This window comes from Notamacropus eugenii, chromosome 1 (assembly GCF_028372415.1).
Source record: "Notamacropus eugenii isolate mMacEug1 chromosome 1, mMacEug1.pri_v2, whole genome shotgun sequence".
In the NCBI taxonomy this organism is placed as follows: Eukaryota; Metazoa; Chordata; class Mammalia; order Diprotodontia; family Macropodidae; genus Notamacropus; species Notamacropus eugenii.
In genome coordinates this window covers 9559771-9579901 of record NC_092872.1, presented here as the reverse complement: position 1 = coordinate 9579901, position 20131 = coordinate 9559771, and the positions used below count along the sequence as shown (strand labels likewise).

Below are 20131 nucleotides of genomic sequence, written 5' to 3'. Positions count from 1 at the left end.
CTAATGGTTCTTCACAATAGGCAATGGCTTCATCTCTTATAGATCTTAAGTCCGTAAAGCCTGGGAAAATATCTTGAGTGTAATAGATATTCAGTAAGTGTTTATGGAATGAGTGGTGGCCATCTATAAAAGAAAGAGCACTGGACTTGGAGGCCTGGGATAAATCTTAGTTCTTCTATGTCTTGACTTTGGGCAAGTCACTTTCCTTCTTTGTAAAAATGAAAGCATTGGATTAGATGAAGTCTAAAATCTCTTCAAGCCCTGACATTCTATTGATTAAGTTCTAAGGTCTCTGATATTCTGTTTTCTACAATGCCTTACAGCTCCGATGTTCTAGGTGCTATGTTCTAGGGTTCCTTCCATCCTGGCCATTATGTCATTCAAGCCCGTTGTGTTCATTTTCTCCCAAGGCACGAAATCATCCGATCTTAATCTTTCCTCTGTTCTGTGATCTTGTGGAGGTGTCTGAGAGCAGGGGATGGTCTAGAGCACGTGTTCTTAGCCTGAGATCTGAGCCTGTTGGATTTTTTAAGTTGGTAATTATGTTTCAATATAATTGGTTTCCCTTGTATTTACTTTGTTTCATATATTTAAAAATATTAGTTTGAGAACAGGCTGAAAATTTTCTCCAGAACACCATGAGGTTCCATGCCACAAAAAACATTAGGTATCTCCAGTCTAGATAGAGGGGAGTAGAAGGAAGTGTTTGAAGAATTAAGGGACATCATGAAGCCCCTGACTGCCCCACTGCAGCCCACCTTCCACGAGTTGACTCTTTTAACTTCTCTGAGAACTTGTGTACAATCTTTGTGAGGCTTATAGCAAACATTTTTTAAAACTGCAAGTTTGTTTGGACCCATACACTAAAATAAACCCTAAGTGAATTAGAATTCTAGTTTTTACCTCATAAAAACTATACTAAAAAATATAGTATAATTGTCTCAGTTATGGAGAGAAAGAATATTTTACCAACCAAATAACAGAGGAACCCATTGGAGACAAAATCAACCAGACTGATTTATGAGGATAAAATTATTTTGGACAACAAAAAGCAATATCTCTAAAATTAAAAGAAAAGAACCAGGTTGAGGGAAAATATTTGGAACAGATATATCAACTAAAGGCGTGGCATCCATAATCCATAAGGAAGGATATGGATTCATAAATCTGATGTTATGCACTTTCCATTGGAACAATGACATGATGAGTGAAGGACATAATCAGACAATTTACAAAGGATAAACTGCAAAGAGTTTTTGATTCTCTAATAATAATCAGAGAAATGCAAATCAAGACAACCTTACACTCACTAAAATGACAAAATAGCAGGAGATGACCCTCGGTTCTAGAAGACTATGTCTACAGAGCATAACCTCTGGCTAATATTTTTTGCTGGAATGGCTTGGAATTTTGGCCATAGACTGAGTCTCCTTTCTGAAGACCAACTTATGAATTGGCTCATAACTGGTAGACTGACCACTTGGGTGTTGAATTCTTTAGCCGTAACAACTCAAGAAACAAAGAAAATCACAAATGGATCCTCAGTCCTGTGCCTGTCCCCACCTCTGCTTCTGCTGTGTTGATGGAAGGAGGAGAGTGTATTAATACTCATACAATTTTTAGGTTGTCTATAAACTTTAACTTAGCTGTGTTTTAACTAAATGTGTGAATAGCATCATAAGAATGAAATTGGTTATATTTTAACAGATAGAAAGCAACTCAGTACTGATGTGGAAGTCATTTCTGAATCAGCTGCCTGTACACTCAGACCACCAGCTTGTTAGAGCAAAGATAGAAAATTAGGGTGAAGCTAGAAGAAAGAATGAAAAGACTTAAAAAAACAAGACATGCAATGAAATAAATCCGACCTATTTAAATAAATGATTCATAATGAAATATGACATGCGTTTCTTCCAAGTCTAAAAATATCATCAACTCATGACCTGTGGGATAGGTCTGCTTAGGTCTTTCATCTCCAGAACAACACAGGAGCTACAGAAAATTGGGATAAGATAATAAGGAAGAACATAAATTCATTTAACAATATTGCATACAAAAGTCTAACTGATGTAAATCACTTGTCTCAATGAGGAGATCCAAAAAGCTTTTTTAAAAAAAGAATGTTAGTAGCATTCAAATTAGTTAGTAGCACCAAATACCTGTTGGATTCAAGGTACACAAATAAATATTTTTTGAACATGGCCAATGTAGGAATTCTTGCTTGAATATGCGTATTTGTTACAAGGGTTTTCTTTTTCTTTTTTTTCCAAAGGAGAGTAGAGAGGTGGGAGGGAAGGAAAATAGATTTTTGTTCATAGAAGAAATAAAATTGAACTTAAAAAAACAGTAAGAAAACAAGCACATTAGTTAGCAAATACTTGACTTATTTGCAAAGAAGATATGTGTGATAGCCAAGGGCAATCTCAGTTTAGAACATCATCTCCTTTGTAAAATCTTACAGAGAAGGATGGCAGAAAATTATGAGCATTATTACTTCATAAAACAGAGAGAAGCAGAAGAAGGTAAAATCAGCTTAAACAAAGTTCCACAAGAGATCTAACCAAATGGAATTATCTTAAGCATATTTAAGGATGAAACTGGAAGGACAGTAAACAGAAAAAAAATGTAAAAGATCTTCAGAGATTTTTATAACAAACTCTTTTCACCATAAAAGTATCATGAATCCATGGGATTAACTCTAAGGGTTGAAGAGATACTAATAACAGTTAATATTTGCTTAGTGCTTTAAGGTTTGCAAAAGCATTTAAAATATATATTATCTCATGTGATCCCCACAACAACCTTGGAAGGTAGATGCTCCAGCCTGATCCTCAATGTTTAGCAGCAAATGTTCTCTAAATGTTTAATTATATGGCAAATTTCCACACAACTAAAAGATGAAAGTAAAATTCAACACACAACTCATTTGGATTCCACTGTGGTTTTCTGAAGGATATTAGTTTTGTTTGACTGGATCTTAGATAATCAGCTGCTGTTTTCTATTTGTATGCACTTGGCTCAGTGTTTGGTACATTGTAAAAGTACTAAAATAAATGCTTTCTTATTTATCCATCCACCCATCCATTCATCCACCCATCCATCCATTCATCCACCCATCCATCCATTCATGGTGAATGCAAGGAATGTTAAAATTCCCAAGGCTACTGCAGATACTTCTAGTTAAAAGGGCATGTTCCTTTAATTCTGTAAAGTTCTTGAGCCTCTGCCAGCCTTTTTCAGACTAATACAAGCTTCAGCATTCATGCTATGGTTTCACGAAAAATCTTTGACCGCAATGTTATTTGAGATTGGGTTGTTCTTGTTTATATAGAGGAAAAGTTGTGTTTCTAATGCTGCTTCTTATGAGTAAAGGCCTATGTTTTAAATATTCTTGTAAATTTAAGAGTGCTAATAGGCCAGGTCACACATATGTAAGCTCATGGACGGTCTTTCCCTACCCATGGGATGGAGGGAAAACAGGGCCTTGTTACACATTCAGTGACCTGAGATGTAGGTACTTGTTACTTGTAAGAAACCCGTGATGACTCATTCTTGTAAAAACAAAAAGAAACAAATCTCAAGGATGATATGCAGTCAAAGTGTCAACTATCTCAACATACGAAGTATGCTCAAATTGGGTACTAATAATTCCCCTGAGAATAACCTTGAAAGAAACTACTGATGTCTTCACATTAGACCGAAGACTTTTGTAAAAGTTATAATGAGAAAAAAGCCTACTGAACTTTTGGCATGTAAACTTATAGGTTACAAGTAGCTGTGCTTGAAAGGAAACCCTTACCAAACAAGTGAAAAAGACTTCAATAAACCATACCTAATGCAAATGTTCCTTCTGCTTTGGAAAGGAGACTCCTGAAATGGAGACTGCATTTAAAGTCTTGGTGGACGATCGGTGATAATGATATAAAGAATTATGCCCCATAACGTTGTTATTTTTCATAAACTAACAGATGACAAATTCTCATACTACAGCTACAAATTCCTCAATATCCTTTAAAAATGCATAGACTGTACTCCAGAAAATTATCCTATTCAGAATATCATCACAGCTAAGACTATTGTCATAATTACTCAGATGTCAAGTTCATCCACATATCTCAGAACAGTGTTTTTAATCGCTGCTGTCGTCAAAACATTCATAACTTCCAAACAACATAATTAGAAAAGTTTTCAAAATATACAGATACTAGCAGAATTGATCAACACTGTGTAGAAATAAGAAGAAGTACAACATCATTCCCATCATCTGGTCACTACTAGAATTGTCTAGAAGATGAGCCGGAATCCAAATGCTTTTTTCTAAACCATGAAAATCTTATCATTTTATCCACCGGTGCAATAATTGGACAAATACAAACAGGAAGGAAGTATAGCAGGGCGGTGACTTGTCCCCTGACTATTTCTGTCTAGTTCCACTGCATGAAAAGATGAGAAGAATGAAGTAATAGAAATAACAGCTTAATTACCACTTAGCCTCATCTCTACAGATAGAAATTATACCAGTGGCCCCTTCGATTGTAAAAAGGGTCACATCCGTTGAAATTAGGCACTGGCTAATGAAAAACAGCTGCTGAGGACACAAGGGGAGCCTCCATACTTAGACTCTAGGGTCACCATCCTGATTGTGTGCATACAGGAGAAAAAAATAATGCTGTAAAGAGAACAAAGATGAGGAAGATTTCATGGAGCACAGATCACTCCAGAGATCTGTGGTCACCTGAGAGACCATTCAGTCTGACTGCCTCGTTTTATAGTTGAGGAAATTGCGCCTAAGTGACTTGTACAAAATCATGCAAGGAGTCAAATGGCAGAGATGGAATTTGGACTCAGGAACTCTAAGTGCAGAGTAGTGATCTTCCTACTATACCGTGGACTGCTGGATTAGACCAAGTGCACATGGAAGTGAAGCACGCTGGCAGCAACACAACGGGGAGACCATTGAGGTATTATTTCACAAGGTAACTGAAGAAGAGGAAGGCACTGAAGTCATGGAAAAAGTTTCAGATTCAATTAATAGAAGAAAGAAAGGAAGGAAGGAAAGAAGGAAGGACGGAAAAAAAGCTTATGGAGAGAAAAAATCAACTATCAACCTGTATGCCCACTATTTTCCCATCTAGATGTAATATTTTTATGAGAATAGTCTATACATGCATCAAGGGCATCCTTGATAAGGATATTAGAAGGATGAGAGGAAGGGAAGAGTCCGTGATGACCACAAAATCTTCAACATGGATGATTGGGAAGATGGTGATGACGTACACAGAACTGAATAAGTTAGGAGAAGGGGTAGATTTAGTAGGGACAGAGATCGTGAGTTCTTTGGGATATGCTGAATTTAAAGAGTTAGTGGGACATGTGGTGGGGGGGACACAAGACTGGAAGTCAGAGACGAAATTAGGCCTTATTTAGATAGTTTGAAAAGTATTCTTTTTCTTTCTAAGTATAAAATTTGAGCTTATTATAAAAAGCTGTCTACTGATTTCTCTTGATTGGAATTAACTTCTAGATGGCAGGAGTAGTGCTTCTCCTGAATTTTGTGTAAGTCCCAGTGAACTGGGCATTTTCTTCATGCACTTGGACATTAAGACTTCACAAAGTCCTGTGTTTTCTTTTGTCTAGAAGACCAAAGGATGACAAATGGAATCAATGAACTTAGAATAAGGAGAGAAACAGATCAGTGGAAAATAAATTTTTACCTTAGCTATCTCTAATAAAAGTCTGATGCCCAAGATGTGTAGGGGATTCATACAAATATATGAGACCAAGGGTCATTTATAACTACTTTTCAAAAGAAGAATTGAAAATTATCAACAACCACATGAAAGTTTGCTTCATCACTAATAATAAGAAAAAATGTAAATTATGACAACTTGGATGTTTCGCCACAAACCAATGATAAAAGACAGAAATGGTCAATGTTGGAAGAGCTGTGGAAACACTAACATGCTGTCAGTAAAGCTTCTAAGTGGTTCATCTGACCTGGAAACCATTCAAAATTATGCAAGAAAGTTATTTAGAGTTGTTTAAAAAGTGAGAAGTCACTTTTTGACCCACCACTAGGTATCTATACCAAGAAAGTCAAAAATAGAAAGAAAATACATGACAAAAGTTCAATAGTAGCACTTTTTATGGTAGCAAAAAAACCCCCAAAACAACATAACCCTAAATAAAGTATGTACCCAGTGATTAGCAAATTGTGATGTATGATATAATGGAATATTATTATTGACAAATATGAAAAATTCAGAGAAATATGGGAACATTTATATAAATTGATGAATAATATACCCAATGACCACAATAATATGAATGAAAAGAATATTAAAATGAAGTTGATTTCTGAATAATTATAATGTCCAGTCTTGGGAAAGCAGACAATAAAATATATCTACTTTGTCTTGGTGGAGAAGTGAGGGAACTCATATGCAGAATGTTAAATACACTTTCAGACATGGTCACAGTATCAGTCAGCTTTGCTTAACTGTTTTACTTGTTTACAAGTTTCAATAAAAGGTGAGGAAAGATATATCTAAAAACAACTGTGGTATAAAAACGAAATATGTCAACAATTTTTTTTTAAAACAATGACTTTCTTTAATAGATAAATGGTCAAAAGATATGAACAGGAAGTTCTCAAGAGAAGAAATCTTAAACTATTAGCAACTATATAAAAATGCTTCATATCAATCATAATAAAAGAAATACTAATTCAATCAACTCTGAGTTTCCACCTCATACTCGTCAGACAGGCAAGTTGTTGGTGGGGCTGTTGGAGGATAGACACTGATGAACTGTTTGGGGAGCTGTGGATTAGTAATATACCCCAAAAGTCACTGAATTGTTCCTATCCTTGACCCAGAGATGCCGATAGTAGGTATATCTTCCAAAAAGACATAAGATAAGAAAAGATCCATTTCTCCAACATTTATTTATGGCAATACTTTTTAAAGAAATTATACCAAAGCATCAGGAGCAAAGTGGATGCCTATCAATGGCCAAAATATGTTACATTAATATAATGTAATATTATTGTGCTGTAAGAAATAACAAAAGGGACAGATGAAGAGAAACCAGATAAACATGTTTAACTGCTGCACAATGAAGTGAACAGAATCAGTACAACTGTTTATACAGTGATGACAACATTGAAAGGAAAATAATTTTGAAAAGCTTAAGAACTCATTATTAGTACAACAACCAATTACCGTCCCTGAAGACTGATGACGAAACATGCCTTCCATCTCTTGGAAGAAACATGATGGCATGATGGACTGAGGTGCAGAATGAGACATACATTTTCAGGTCAATGTGACACAAATTAATTTTGTTTGACTACCTTTAAGAGAGGACTTCTATTGGGAAGGCAGTAGGGAGTTGGAGGAATTGTGGGGAGGAAGTGATAATAAAAAAAAGGATAAAGAAAAATAATCAATAAACATTTAAAAATACACAGAAAAGAACAGGGGACACAGGGGACACAGACATTGAGGACAGTATTGGTAGTCTCATGTTAAATTGAATACATGTGAGAAAAATAAGATTAATGATTTTATTATAGTACTCTTTTTTGTTTTCTTTGTATATGGAGATGTTCAATTTTGTTGATGATTTTCTAATTCATAATAAAAAACTGTAATTTGTGTAGTGATTATGAAATCTAAGGTAATCTTTGTTCCATTTATATCTACATTATTAATGGGTGTCACCCACACATCTTTTGAAAGGTGTATTATGAATTTATTTTAAACTGTCTATATTTATTTGTAAAAACAATTTCATTTAAATAATTTGCATCTCAAAATAAGGAAAAGGAAGAGAGGGGAAAAGAAAGAAAAAGAAAAAAGAAAGAAAGAAGACAGAGAAGGAAGAAAAACAAGGAAGAAAAACAAGGAAAAAGTGGCAACCATGCGAAGGATGATTATATGTGTTTATAGATGGGGATGGATAGGTAGATGGGCTGGTCTGGCTGGTCAGAGGTTGAAACACCTCCTGAATAGGTCCTGGCAAACTCACAGATGTGTTACAAATTGAACATAGGAGTAACTTAATAAATGCTTATTAAAATTTATTTCTTCATTCTCAACTCATCTTTTGGCCTCTTGCTGATATCAGGGTCCAAGCTAGGTCTCTGTTCCCACCTGAGTAACTGGCCAAGGAGTTAGTATTAGTATGGTGCTCTGAGTATGTCCCTCTCCATTTTCCTTTCCTCAGAGCTCCCTGTAAAGTTCATAGTTGAACTCCAAAGTACAGAGTCCACAGAAGGAGCCACAGCCACATTGCAGTGTAAGCTGAGCAAGGCAGCTCCTGTGGAGTGGAAGAAAGGTCTGAAGAGGCTCCGAGCTAGTGACAGATACAGCCTGAGACAGGATGGGGCTGTGTGTGAGCTGGTAATTCATAACCTTGATGTGGATGACACTGGAGACTACACCTGTATATGTGGAGAGGAGAAGACCACAGCAAGCTTGACCGTGAAGGGTAAAAATCACGTGTTGGAAAATAAACCTGTAGTTTGTTTTTCTACTCAAAGTAACTCTGTCACCTGGATCATTCTATCCATGACTTCAACTTTCCATGCCATCCCATGTGTGTGTGTCTATGGGTTGCTTATCTGTTTCCTGTATTGTCTCTATCTGGCCCCTCTCTCAGGTGCTTGGTGAGTGTTCTTCAGGCTGACCCATGAGAAGGTCTTGTTTGTAACTCATTCTCAAGCCCCATCTGTTGCAACATTCTGTGTTTCCCCTTCACTGCATCCCTGTCCAGCCACCTGACACCCTTCCCCTAAGCATCTTATGTTCTCCGTGTCTGTCTGATCATTTCTCAGCCTTGCCTGCCCAGTTCTTGGAAGGATTGAAGAGCACACAAGCCACAGAAGGGGCCATGGCCACGTTGAGGTGTGAGTTGAGTAAGGCGGCTCCCGTGGAGTGGAAAAAGGGTCTAAAGAGGCTCCGAGCCAGTGACAGATACAGCCTGAGACAGGATGGGGCTGTGTGTGAGCTGGTCATCCATAAGCTGGATGTGGATGATTCAGGAGACTACACCTGTGTGAGTGGAGAAGCAATGACCACAGCGACCTTGACAGTGAAGGGTAAAGACAATGCGTGTGGGGAAATGGCCATGGAGTGGGTTTTCTGCTAAGGGTCACCTTGTCACTCAGTCCACCCCATCTGCACCTGTCTCATCTAGCTGTTTCCATGTTTGTCATTCTGGACTGTCTCCTGACTGTCTTCCAAGCTTCTCTGTGACTCTAATGCAGACTGCTATGGCAGAGGAAATGATCTGTACCCATTTCCAGACTGTTGCGTCCACAACTCAGTTCCCATCCTCTGGCTTTGTGGTTTTCCTTTGATTCCTATGTCAAACTGTCTCCCAGCGATTTTTAGTGTTTTATGTCTATCTGACCCTCATTGTCAAGTTCAGGGAGTGTCTGTGGAGCATGGCAGCCACAGAAAGGTCCAGGGTCTCCCTGTTCTGTGAGTGTACTGAGTGAGGTGTTCTCATGGCATGGAAGAAGGGATAGAGAAACTTAAAGCCCATGACACACAGAGTCTGAGTCAGAATGGGAGCTCTATGTGAGCTTCATGGATGACAAGAGATTATACATATGTTATAAGGAAAGGACCATGGTGACCCTGGTTGTGATGGGTACATGAACATGGGATTTCCCACTCTTTGTTGTCTCCTAATTCTGCTTTATCTGTTTTTCTCTTCCCCACCATTAACCAGAAAGCTGTGGCTCTGCTTGGCTTTCTCTGTTTGTGTAAGAAGCTTCACCTTCCTTTGCTTAGCACTCTAGAATTCAGTTTTTGGTGCTGTGAGTTAATGAAGGTGTCTGTTTTCCTGGTTTTCTTTCCATCTCTGGCTTCCCTCTGGTCCTCTTTGATGGGTGTGTTCTCATCCAGGTGACCAGAGAATCAAAGCTATGGAGTCTTGAATTCCCCAGAATTGACTGGTCTGAGGGCAATCTCTCTTCATCTTCCCTTTCCCAGCCCTACCTGCCAGGTTCATTGAAGGACTGCAGAACATGGAAGCCACAGAAGGGACCTCATCCACAATGCATTGTAGGCTAAGCAAGGTGGCCCCAGTGGAGTGGAGGAAGGGGTCAAAGATGCTCCGAGCCAGTGACAGATACATGCTACAGCAGGATGGGGCTGTGTGTGAGCTGGTGATCTTCAACCTTAATGTCAATGATGCAGGAGACTACACGTGTGTGTGTGGGGAGGAAAAGACCATGGCGACTTTGACCGTGAAGGGTAAAGACCATTTGTGGGGAAAATGACACATAAATTGGTTTTCTATCCTGTATTACCCTCAGCTTACCCTTTGCTTACCATGGTCTCTCTCTGGGCTGTCTCCTCACAGTCCTCCTTCCTTATCTCCCTGTTGATCTGCGACTCCCTTCCCAGGATGACCTAAGACTGACTCTCAGCTTACTTCCTCCAACTTCCTTCATGTCCAGTCATCTGTCACCTTCCCAAGAGTTTCATGTTCTCCATGTCTGTTTGTTTCTCAGCCCTGCCTGTCCAATGGATGGGAAATTGCAGAAATCACAAAATGGGCCACCCAGTGCTATGAATTGACTGAGTCAGCCCCTGTAAGGAGGAGTGAAGGAAGGGTCTGCAGAAGCCAACCACAGCCACAACTTGAAAAGTGCCAAGGGATAGGGGCCAAATGATAGGATAATCAGGTAGACTCTGCTGTTTGAAGAGCTGCATCCAACAAGCAGTGACTCATGGAGCCTTGAGAGGTCTATGGTGGAGTGCCCCAGAGATCTGTCCTTGACCCTGTATGGTTCATCATTTTCTCTTGATGACTTGAATGAAGCAGAAATGATTTGCCTATCATATGTGCAGATTAAATGAAGCCAGGAGGGGAAAATGACACAGTAGAAGATTAAGTTAAGATACATGTAGTTTTTTAAAAGCTTGCATGCTATCTGGGTCTAATAAGATGAAATCGAATGGAGACATATGTAAAGTCCTACAGTTGCATTCAAAAATTCAAACACTTGTGTATAGGATGAAGGAAACAAAGAGAGAAAACAGTTCATTTAAAATACGAAAACAACCACAACTCTCAGGGTATCAGTGGACAGCAAGCTTAATAAAATCAGAAGTGTAACACAGGATGTAAAAAAGCTCATGTGATTTTTAGATTGCATTAATAGAAGCAGAGAATTCAAAAGAGGGTGAAGATAGCTGCAGAAGACCCCTGCCATTTGTGATTCTTGTCAGACCCTATAGGGTATATTGTGTTCAACTCTGAGCACCACTGTTGGGAAGGACAGTGACAAACAGGAGCATTAGTAGGATGATCAGGATGAGGAGAGGACTGGAGGTCATGTCATACACAGAAGAATCACTTATACTTAAGGATTAAGGAGGAAATGGTCTCTGCTTTCAATTAGTTGAGGAGCACGCCAGAGCTATGCAAAATTGCAATGGGCTGCCTTGGGAAGTGGAGTCTCCATCAGTAAGACTCATCAAGAAAACACTGGATCAGGGCAGCTAGGTGGCACAGTGGATAGAGCACTGGTTCTGGAGTCAGGAGGATCTGAATTCAAATCCATCCTCAGACACTTACTAGCTGTGTGACCCTGGGCAAGTCACTTGACCCCAATTACCTCCCAAAAAGAGTGGCGAAAGAAGATACTGGATTCCTATTTATCAGGGATATCATAGAGGATCCAGAGATGGAATAGATGCCCTTGGACATCCCTTCCAGCTCTAAGAGTCTATGATAGTGGGAGGCACTCTGTGAGTGGGTGATCCATAGGGTAGACATGGTTGACCCTGGAAACTGACCTATGTGTGAGAAAGAGAGAGGATGATGGTGACTTTGTGAAGTTCATCCAGAGTATGGTACCTCAGTCCACTTCCCCCTTGCTGCCCCCTACCTGTTTTATCTGACTCTCTCCTGCCTCTGATAACCCCACGGCTGTCACTTGTGGTTAGCTCCCCTCTCCTATGCCTGATTTCTCATCTGTCTCCATGGTGCATGCCTTTGTGTACCTGCCGTGATTAGTGGTATTAGTTGGCATGTTCCATTCATTTCCATCCACTCTCTTGCTCCCTTGTGGTATCATGGATCCAGCTGTTTGGTCTGCTGCTGCCCTGCAGGTCAGCCCAGCTAATGCTGAGAAAGTCTGTTTCCCTGGCTGGGCAGCTCTGAGGTGGGTTCTGTACATCTTTCTCTCTTCAGTCCTGCCCACTCGGTTCATCAAAGGTCTGGAAAGTATGGAAGCAGCTGAAGGAGGCACGGCCACACTACACTGTGAACTGAGCAAGGAGTCTCCTGTGGAGTGGAGGAAGGGGCCGGAGAGACTTCCAGCCAGTGACAGATACAGCCCAAGGCAGGATGGGGCTGTGTGTGAACTGGTGATCCACAGACTGGTCATGGATGATGCAGGAGACTACACCTGTGTGTGTGGAGAGGAGAGGACCACAGCCAACCTGAATGTCAAGGGTAAAGATGACATGCGGGGAAATTGGCGGCTAATTAAGTTTTCTATTCCTTATTGTCTTGTCACCCACCCCCTGCCTCCTATGCTGCTTTTTTCTTTGTTTCTTCTTTGCCTGTTCTAGTTTTTCTGTGTTTCCTCAGTTCTGCTTGTGTCTTTTTCTCAGTCTCAGTTTTCTCCATTTTTCTAACTTTTCCTCCTTTATGTTTGGGTCCAACTACCTTCCATGGTCCAGAGCATCTCATGTACTCCATATCTGCCCAACTGTTCTTTAACCCTGCTATATAGATTTATGGGAGTACTACACAATATGGAGGCCCCAGAAGTGGCTGCCACCATACTGCACTGTAAACTGAGCAAAGTAGTTCCCACAGAATGGAGGAAGATTCTATAGATACTCAGGGCAAGTGATAGCACCTGAGACAAGATGGGGAGAGATGTAGGCCAAGTGATGGACTAATCAGGTGCATTTGGACCTAATTGAATGACGGAGGCCAAAGAATAATTAATAATGGATAGAAGTCAACTTGTAGAAAGTTCTCTGATGTAAATGATCCTTGTCCTTGTGTTGTTTCCCATTTTTATCAATGACTTGGATGGTCATGCTTACTGGATTTGCAGACGACATGAAGCTAGAAGAGATAGCTAATATGTTAGGTGACAGAGTCAGAATCCAAATAATTGTCAGTGGGCTGGAAAGTCTTCCACTTTGGTTCAAAAAGCTAATTGCAAAATTACAGAAAACGAATGATAGGGACATACTGTATCTGATATGGGGAAAAAAACCCTCAAAAGTATTAATTGATTACCTGGTCATTGTGAGTGGAGGCAGGCAGAGAAGATGATTCAGTCTTAGGAAGCCCCATAAGGAGCCCAGAGTCTAGGACAAGGGATGTGATGGTTCTTGTCTTGTCACATCTGGAGTAGAATATTTGGTGCTCAGTGAAACCTTCAAGGAAAAACACTGACCAAGTGGAGAGCATCCATAACAAAGAGTGAGGGAACTGGAGAGCAGGATGTACAGGAACTAGCTGAAAAAAATCTAAGGATGGTTTATCCTGGTAAAGAGAAGCTTAGGAGGAGCAGGGGAGACACGATAGGAGATTTCAAGTATTTGGAGACATGACAAGTAACTGAAAGCTTAAACTTGTTCTGACTGACCACAGAGGGTGGAACTCAAATTAGTGGCAGGGAAAGCAGAAGGGCTTTATTATATAATGCAGAGAGAGCCAGGTGGTACTGTGGATGAATTCGACTAAGGGTCAGGAGGACTTGAGTGCCTCAAACCTTTACTAGTTGTGTGACTCTGGGCAAGTCCCTTAGCCTGTTTCAACCTCAGTGTCCTCACCTGTAAAGTGGGGATAATAGATCATCTACTTCAAAGGGTTGTTATGAAGACTAAATGAGATAGTGCTTTGCAACTTTAAATTCCTGCATAAAGGTTAGCTACTATGTATCTTTCATACCAAATGAGCTACATGTAAAGCACTTGGCAACCCTTAAAGTACATTGTAAATGCTATTATTATTATTTGTTATCATTATTATAATGGAACAACTTCCTAATGATTAGAGTTGTGTCCAAGTGCAATGTGCTGGCTCACATAATCAAGAATTCTCATTGATTGCTGAAATCTTCCAGAAAAGTCTTGATAATCACTTTCTCAAGGATGTAGTAGACAGAGAGAACCATGCAGGGACATACGGATGGGTTGGCCTAGATCACTACTGAAGTCCTATTCAACACTAATTCTTTGATGCTATGGCTAAGCTGGTGATTCCTGGGCTGGGCATTGGTGACTCTGCAGATTGCCTGTATGCGTGGAGAAGAAGACAGTGGGGGTGCTGATTATAGTTTCTTGAATATAGGACTTCTACTTTTCTTCCCTTTTCTCCCTCTCTCATGTCTTTTGACTTATTACATCCTTAAGTGCATTGTCTGGTGCCATGAGTTGAGTGTGTACATGGATTCCCACTTTCATTCCCATTTAGGGCTGTCCTTCCCTACCACCACCCCAGACAGGCCATTTCTGTCCTAGAGGGGGTCTAAGACAAATGAAGAAAAATCATGGGATTCCCCTGAATGAGCAGCTCTGAGGCAGCTCCTTTCCATTTTTCCTTCCTAAGCTGTGCCAGCTCAGTTCACAAAAGACCTAAAGATCATAGAGGCCACAGAAGGGTCCATGGTCACCCTACACTGTGAGCTGAGCAAGGCAGCCCCTGTGGAGTGGAGGAAGGGGCCAGAGAAGCTTCAAGAGAGTGACAGATACAGCCCAAGGCAGGATGGGGCTGTGTGTGAGCTGGTGATCCACAGACTGGACATGGATGATGCTGGAGACTACATCTGTGTGTGTGGAGAGGAGAAGACTAAGGCCACCTTGACTGTCAAGGGTAAAGACCATGCTGAGAAAATGAGCCTGTGGTTTGGTTATCTGTCCTTTTGCTGCCTCATCATTGACCTCATCCCTTCCATTGCTACGGTCTCCCTTCCTCTGACTGTGTGTATTTCTCATGTTTTTCTAGCTGTATTTTTAGCCTTTTTTTTTTTTAAACAACCCAACTGGCTACACTCAGAAGGAAATATCTAAATATCTATGTCCCATACCCAGAATGCTGAGCCTACTACTCATCCCCTCTACCTTTCCATCTTCCCCTTTGGTTGTCTCTGCTTACTTCCTTATTGCCCTCTGAGAAATCTCATGCTTTCCATGTATGTGTACCCATTTCTCAGCCCTGCCTGCCAAGTTCACACAGCTCCTGGGGGCTGTGGAAGCCAGAGAAGGAGATAAAGCCACCTTGAGGTGTGAATTGAGCAAGGCAGCCCCTGTGGAGTGGAGGAAGGGGCCAGGGAAACTCCAAGCCAGTGACAGATACAGCCCAAGGCAGGATGGGGCTGTGTGTGAGCTGGTGATCCACAGACTGAACATGGATGATGCTGGAGACTACACCTGTATGTGTGGAGAGGAGAAGACCAAGGCTACCTTGACAGTCAAGGGTAAAGACCTTTTGTGGAAAAATCACCTCATTGTTTGATTGTCCATTCAACATTACGTTGTCCTGAGTTCAGGTCATCTATGATGTCTCATTTCTACATCTCCTCTATCTTTTGATTCTATCATCCTACTCTTCTATGACTCCTTAGCGTACTAGACTAAGAGAAGGCTTCATCCATCTTTCATTCCCATATCCTATTCCTCCATCTTTCTGTTTTCACATCCACTGAGTCCATGTGTGACCACTCTCTTCTTTCCAGTGAGTCTCATGTTCTCTATATTTGTCTGACCCTTTCTCAGCCCTGCCTGCCAAGTTCACAAAAGTTCTACAGAAGACTGAGGCCACAGAAGGGTCCATGGTCACCCTACACTGTGAGTTGAGCAAGGCAGGCCATGTGGAGTGGAGGAAGGGGGCAGAGAAGCTTCAAGAGAGTGACAGATACAGCCCAAGGCAGGATGGGGCTGTGTGTGAGCTGGTGATCCACAGACTGGACATGGATGATGCTGGAGACTACATCTGTGTGTGTGGAGAGGAGAAGACTAAGGCCACCTTGACTGTCAAGGGTAAAGACTATGCATGGGAAAATCAGCCTGTAGTTTGGTTGTCTGTCTTCTTGGATGCCTTGTCCCTCACCCCACCCTATCTATTCCCACAGACTCTCTCCTTTTGCAGTGCGAGTTTTTCCCCATGTCTCTTTAGTATTATTTTTCAGTTGCTCTGTGCCAACCCAACAGGTTGTTCTCAGAAGGAAGTGGCCTTATCTAAATCTCAGAGTCCTGTGTCCAGTACCCTCTCGACTGTTTTCCCTTTTCGTCATCTATGTTCACCTGCTGATTACCCTCTGAGCAATATCATGCTTTCCATGTGTGTCTGTCTAGCCCTCCCTGCCGAGTTCACACAGGTCCTAGGAGCTGTGGAAGCCACAGAAGGGGATAAAGTCACCCTGAGGTGTGAACTGAGCAAGACAGCCCCTGTGGAGTGGAGGAAGGGGCCAGGGAAACTCCAAGCCAGTGACAGATACAGCCCAAGGCAGGATGGGGCTGTGTGTGAGCTGGTGATCCACAGACTGAACATGGATGATGCTGGAGACTACACCTGTGTGTGTGGAGAGGAGAAGACCAAGGCTACCTTGACTGTCAAGGGTAAAGACCTTGTGTGGAAAAATCACCTCATTGTTTCGTTATCTGTCTAGCATTGCTTATCCTGAGATCAGCTCATCTATGGTGTCTCATTTCTACATCTCCTGTCTCTTTTGATTCTATTACCCTACTCTTCTATGATTCCTCAGCCTGCTAGACTAAGAGAAGGCTTCATCCATCATTCATTCCCATATCCTATTCCTCCATCTTTTTGTTTTCATATCCATTGAGTCCATGTGTGGCCACACTCTTCTTTCCAGTGAGTCTCATGTTCTCTATATTTGTCTGACCCTTTCTCAGCCCTGCCTGCCAAGTTCACAAAAGTCCTACAGAAGACTGAGGCCACAGAAGGGTCCATGGTCACCCTACACTGTGAGCTGAGCAAGGCAGCCCCTGTGGAATGGAAGAAGGGGCCAGAAAAGCTTCAAGAGAGTGACAGATACAGCCCAAGGCAAGATGGGGCTGTGTGCGAGCTGGTGATCCACAGACTGGACATGCATGATGCTGGAGACTACACCTGTGTATGTGGACAGGAGAAGACCAAGGCAACTCTGACTGTTAAGGGTAAAGATGACAGGGGGGAAATTGGCTCATCGTGTGGTTGTCTGTCCATCATTGCCTTGTTCTGAATTGAAGCCATTTGTGCTGTCTCCCTTTGGTGTTTTCTCCCTTTTTTTATCCTGTCTCATAGCTCCTCTATGATTCCTCAGCCTGCTAGACTAAGAGAAGGCTCCATCCATCACTCACTCTCATTTCCTGTTCTCTCTGTCTTTCTATTTTCCCCTCCTTTGAATCTATGTCTAGCCACCTTCTGTCCTACAGGCAGTTTCATGTTTTCTATATGTGTCTGACCCTTTCTCAGCCCTGCCTGCCAAGTTCACAAAAGTTCTACAGAAGACTGAGGCTACTGAAGGGTCCATGGTCACCCTGCGCTGTGAGCTGAGCAAGGCAGCCCCTGTGGAATGGAAGAAGGGGCCAGAGAAGCTTCAGGAGAGTGACAGATACAGCCCAAGGCAGGATGGGGCTGTGTGTGAGCTGGTGATCCACAGACTGGACATGGATGATGCTGGAGACTACTCCTGTGTGTGTGGAGAGGAGAAGACCAAGGCTACTTTGACTGTCAAGGGTAAAGACCCTGTGTGGAAAAATCACCTCATTGTTTCGTTATCTGTCTAGCATTGCTTATCCTGAGATCAGCTCATCTATGGTGTCTCATTTCTACATCTCCTGTCGCTTTTGATTCTATCGCCCTGCTCTTCTATGATTCTTCAGCCTGCTAGACTAAGAGAAGGCTTTATCCATCATTCATTCCCATTTTCTATTCCTCCATCTTTTTGTTTTCACATCCATTGAGTCCATGTGTGGCCACACTCTTCTTTCCAGTGAGTCTCATGTTCTCTATATTTGTCTGACCCTTTCTCAGCCCTGCCTGCCAAGTTCACAAAAGTTCTACAGAAGACTGAGGCCACAGAAGGGTCCATGGTCACCCTACACTGTGAGCTGAGCAAGGCAGCCCCTGTGGAATGGAAGAAGGGGCCAGAAAAGCTTCAAGAGAGTGACAGATACAGCCCAAGGCAGGATGGGGCTGTGTGTGAGCTGGTGATCCACAGACTGAACATGGATGATGCTGGAGACTACTCCTGTGTGTGTGGAGAGGAGAAGACTAAGGCCACCTTGACTGTCAAGGGTAAAGACCATGCTGAGAAAATGAGCCTGTGGTTTGGTTATCTGTCCTTTTGCTGCCTCATCATTGACCTCATCCCTTCCATTGCTACGGTCTCCCTTCCTCTGATTGTGTGTGTTTCTCATGTTTTTCTAGCTGTGTTTTTAGCCTTTTTTTTTAAACAACCCAACTGGCTACACTCAGAAGGAAATATCTAAATATCTATGTCCCATTCCCAGAATGCTGAGGCTAGTACCCATCCTCTCTACCTTTCCATCTTCCCCTTTGGTTGTCTCTGCTTACTTCCTTATTGCCCTCTGAGAAATCTCATGCTTTCCATGTACCCATTTCTCAGCCCTGCCTGCCAAGTTCACGCAGCTCCTGGGGGCTGTGGAAGCCAGAGAAGGAGATAAAGCCAAATTGAGGTGTGAATTGAGCAAGGCAGCCCCTGTGGAGTGGAGGAAGGGGCCAGAGAAACTCCAAGCCAGTGACAGATATAGCCCAAGGCAGGATGGGGCTGTATGTGAGCTGGTGATCCACAGACTGAACATGGATGATGCTGGAGACTACACCTGTATGTGTGGAGAGGAGAAGACCAAGGCTACCTTGACAGTCAAGGGTAAAGACCTTTTGTGGAAAAATCACCTCATTGTTTGATTGTCCATTCAACATTATGTTGTCCTGAGTTCAGGTCATCTATGATGTCTCATTCCTATGCCTTCTCTCTTTTTTGATTCTATCACCCTTCTCCTCTATGACTCTCCAATCTACTGAACCAAGACAAGGCTTCATCATTAACTCAGTCTCATTTTTTATTTTCTCCATCTTTCTGTTTTCACATTCATTGTGTTCGTGTCCACCCATGCTTTTTTCTCCAGGGAATCTCATGTTTTCTGTATCTGTCTGACCCTTTCTCAGCCCTGCCTGCCAAGTTCACAAAAGTTCTACAGAAGACTGAGGCCACAGAAAGTTCCATGATCACCTTTCACTGTGAATTGAGCAAGGCAGCCCCTGTGGAGTGGAGGAAGGGAGCAGAGAAGCTTCAAGAGAGTGACAGATATAGCCCAAGGCAGGATGGAGCTGTGTGTGAGCTGGTGATCTACAGACTGAACATGGATGATGCTGGAGACTACTCCTGTGTGTGTGGAGAGGAGAAGACCAAGGCTACCTTGACTGTCAAGGGTAAAGACCTTGTGTGGAAAAATCACCTCATTGTTTCGTTATCTGTCTAGCATTGCTTATCCTGAGATCAGCTCATCTATGGTGCCTCATTTCTACATCTCCTCTCTCTTTTGGTTCTGTCACCCTGCTCTTCTATGATTCTTCAGCCTGCTAGACTAAGAGAAGGCTTCATCCATCATTCATTCCCATTTTCTATTCCTCCATCTTTTTGTTTTCACATCCATTGAGTCCATGTGTGACCACTCTCTTCTTTCCAGTGAGTCTCATGTTCTCTATATTTGTCTGACCCTTTCTCAGCCCTGCCTGCCAAGTTCACAAAAGTTCTACAGAAGACTGAGGCCACAGAAGGGTCCATGGTCACCCTACACTGTGAGCTGAGCAAGGCAGCCCTTGTGGAGTGGAGGAAGGGGGCAGAGAAGCTTCAAGAGAGTGACAGATACAGCCCAAGGCAGGATGGGGCTGTGTGTGAGCTGGTGATCCACAGACTGGACATGGATGATGCTGGAGACTACACCTGTGTGTGTGGAGAGCAGAAGACTAAGGCCACCTTGACTGTCAAGGGTAAAGACTATGCATGGGAAAATCAGCCTGTAGTTTGGTTGTCTGTCTTCTTGGATGCCTTGTCCCTCACCCCACCCTATCTATTCCCACAGACTCTCTCCTTTTGCAGTGCGAGTTT

The 20131-nt window shown here is 42.1% G+C and overlaps 1 protein-coding gene across 16 annotated transcripts in view; it reads left to right on the top strand.

Moving 5' to 3' along the window:
* The window catches only part of OBSCN (obscurin, cytoskeletal calmodulin and titin-interacting RhoGEF), a 322112-nt gene that overhangs the window by 129693 nt on the left and 172288 nt on the right, over nt 1-20131 (top strand). For 9 of the 16 annotated variants that reach the window (XM_072652736.1, XM_072652782.1, XM_072652744.1 and 6 more), the window contains 13 exons: nt 8230-8493; nt 8840-9103; nt 10005-10268; nt 12217-12480; nt 14602-14865; nt 15206-15469; nt 15768-16610; nt 16908-17171; nt 17470-17733; nt 18031-18294; nt 18626-18889; nt 19189-19452; nt 19750-20013. The exons of 1 other annotated variant lie outside the window; for it this stretch is intronic. In XM_072652736.1, the coding sequence (XP_072508837.1) occupies nt 8230-8493; nt 8840-9103; nt 10005-10268; nt 12217-12480; nt 14602-14865; nt 15206-15469; nt 15768-16610; nt 16908-17171; nt 17470-17733; nt 18031-18294; nt 18626-18889; nt 19189-19452; nt 19750-20013 (4011 nt within the window). The remainder of the gene's footprint in view (nt 1-8229; nt 8494-8839; nt 9104-10004; nt 10269-12216; nt 12481-14601; nt 14866-15205; nt 15470-15767; nt 16611-16907; nt 17172-17469; nt 17734-18030; nt 18295-18625; nt 18890-19188; nt 19453-19749; nt 20014-20131) is intronic. 6 more of the 16 variants (XM_072652754.1, XM_072652726.1, XM_072652716.1 and 3 more) reach the window with 6 other exon arrangements.